This window comes from Neomonachus schauinslandi, chromosome 11, assembly GCF_002201575.2.
Source record: "Neomonachus schauinslandi chromosome 11, ASM220157v2, whole genome shotgun sequence".
In the NCBI taxonomy this organism is placed as follows: Eukaryota; Metazoa; Chordata; class Mammalia; order Carnivora; family Phocidae; genus Neomonachus; species Neomonachus schauinslandi.
In genome coordinates this window covers 4,732,518-4,734,668 of record NC_058413.1, presented here as the reverse complement: position 1 = coordinate 4,734,668, position 2,151 = coordinate 4,732,518, and the positions used below count along the sequence as shown (strand labels likewise).

The 2,151-nt window shown below is 41.1% G+C and overlaps 1 protein-coding gene across 1 annotated transcript; it reads right to left on the bottom strand.

The window, feature by feature from the left end:
• Positions 1-214: 214 nt before the first annotated feature.
• On the bottom strand, positions 215-1,477 carry LOC110576384 (methylmalonic aciduria type A protein, mitochondrial-like). The gene has a single exon (XM_044919470.1). It carries the CDS (start codon positions 1,475-1,477, stop codon positions 215-217), a length of 1,263 nt encoding a protein of 420 aa, XP_044775405.1.
• Positions 1,478-2,151: the final 674 nt, after the last annotated feature.

Genomic DNA, 2,151 nt, shown 5'->3' with positions numbered 1-2,151 from the left:
AAATCAGTAACATGTAACAGGTACCTTGTAAATACTGCCCGGGGCCTGACCTTTGCCGGCCATATCTAACATTCTTCCACTTTTCCAGCACGGTTCACAAACGAGGCCGAGGGCAGCACAAATGAATTACTGAAAATATAAGCATTCAAGTGACTTTTAATATTAAAATACTTTATGAAATGATCTATAAAATCATTGCATAGGATAAATTTCCTTAGCCTCCGCTTTTAAAAGTTTTCAACAACACATCTGCTGCTAGTCCTGGGGACAGGGCCCTACTGAGAACCTTTTTTTCCAGAACAGGAATCTGTTCCTGGATGGTGGGATGGGTCCTGAAATGTTCTAACACGCTTTCCTGAATGAGATTCCACATCCAAACTTTCTGCTGCCTCTGCCGCTTGGCCATCAGCTCCCCACTGGCGAGCATGAGGTCCTGGAACCCTCTCATCTTATCCCACATTTCAGTGATGCCCTCTCCGCTTCTGGCGGAGATACGAATTACCTTTGGTCTCCAGACTTCTGAGCATTTGCGGAGTAACTTCAGTGCACTCACATACTCAGCCTGCATCCTTCGAGCCGGCACAATCAAGTCTCCATCAGATTTCGTTATAGCCACCAGGTCTGCCATCTCAGTTATACCTCTTTTGATACCCTGCAATTCATCTCCTCCTGCTGGTGGCAGTAGTAAAACAAACATGTCAGCCATATCCGCAACGGCAAACTCCGACTGGCCCACACCTACGGTTTCAATAAGAATGATGTCATATCCCCCTCCTTCACACAACAGAATAGCTTCATTTGTGGTCCTTGTCACACCTCCTAAAGTACCGCTGGTAGGAGATGGCCTGATGTATGCATTCATATCTCTTGATAACTCAGTCATTTGGGTTTTATCACCTAAGAGTGATCCACCACTAGTACAAGAAGAAGGGTCCACAGCTAGCACAGATAATTTGTGCTCTCTCTCAGTAAACATTTTTCCAAAATACTCTATAAAGGTTGATTTTCCAGCACCAGGGGGCCCAGACAATCCCACTCGAAATGCTAGTGGTTTTCCTTTATTTATTTGTTCTTGTTCTCTGTGGTAGACTAATACTTTCTGAAGAAGCACCTGGGCTAACTCTTTTTTCCTCTTGTGTGTTGATTCTGTAAGAGTTACGGCCTCTGCTAAGCAGGCCCTGTGCCCTTGGATTAAACCGGTATAAAGTTTATCCACAAATCTTTGTTCTTTATCAGAAAGTTCTTCTGTGTGTTCCTTTAAGGTTGTTTGTACACATAATTTTCTCTTTAAACCATTTGACAACAACATCCATTTTGTACAATGGAGTCCAAGAGAATTAAATGGCCGAGCACAAGGGATTCCTGATCCGAGATGAGTACTTGAGTGAAACATGAAGTGGTAGCGACGGAAAGGTGTTCTTAAAAGGCATTTTAGGAAACGCCGGTGAGAATGTTGCAGTAGCATGGGAATATTCATTTTGTTTGTAACTGCAGAAAACACAGGTTGCTTTTTGGCTCAATGTGATTTGTGACTCCCAGACGACATGGAAGTCCATTTTGCTGCTTTTAAAATCCCTTTTTTAATATGTTGTTATTCTTGAAAGGCAGTTTTTTGCCTAATACCCAATTCTAGGTTGATGATTATTTTCCCTTAGCATTTTGACAGTATTTTCTGTCTTTTTCCAATTGTTGCTATTGACATTAGTTCGAAGTTAGTGGTCAGTTGTTCCTTATCCAGGAATTTGAGTTGTTCTGTACCTAAAGCACTTGTTATGTTGGTCAGTCCAACAGATATGTTTAGTGTCTTTCATTTTTAGGTTAGTGGCCTTATCTGTTATTTTATATTATTCTTTGTGTCTTATTACCTCTGAATAACTGTGTACCAGATACATGTTTTGCATGTGTCAGTCAGTATTCAAAAGACGTGAGAAGTTACAAGTACAGAGGATGTTCGTTTTGTTATGAACTAGCAAATACAAATTTTTTCCTCTGTTGGTGTGGAGTGGTCCTGTGTCAGTAAGGAATTTCTTAGAGATTTTCTACTTCTTCACATTAGTTAGCTCGTTTTTATATCCAGAAATGGGAAAGATTTCAAAGATAATTGCCTTTTTAAAATGGGATCATTTGGGGTGCCTGGGTGGCCCTGTTGGT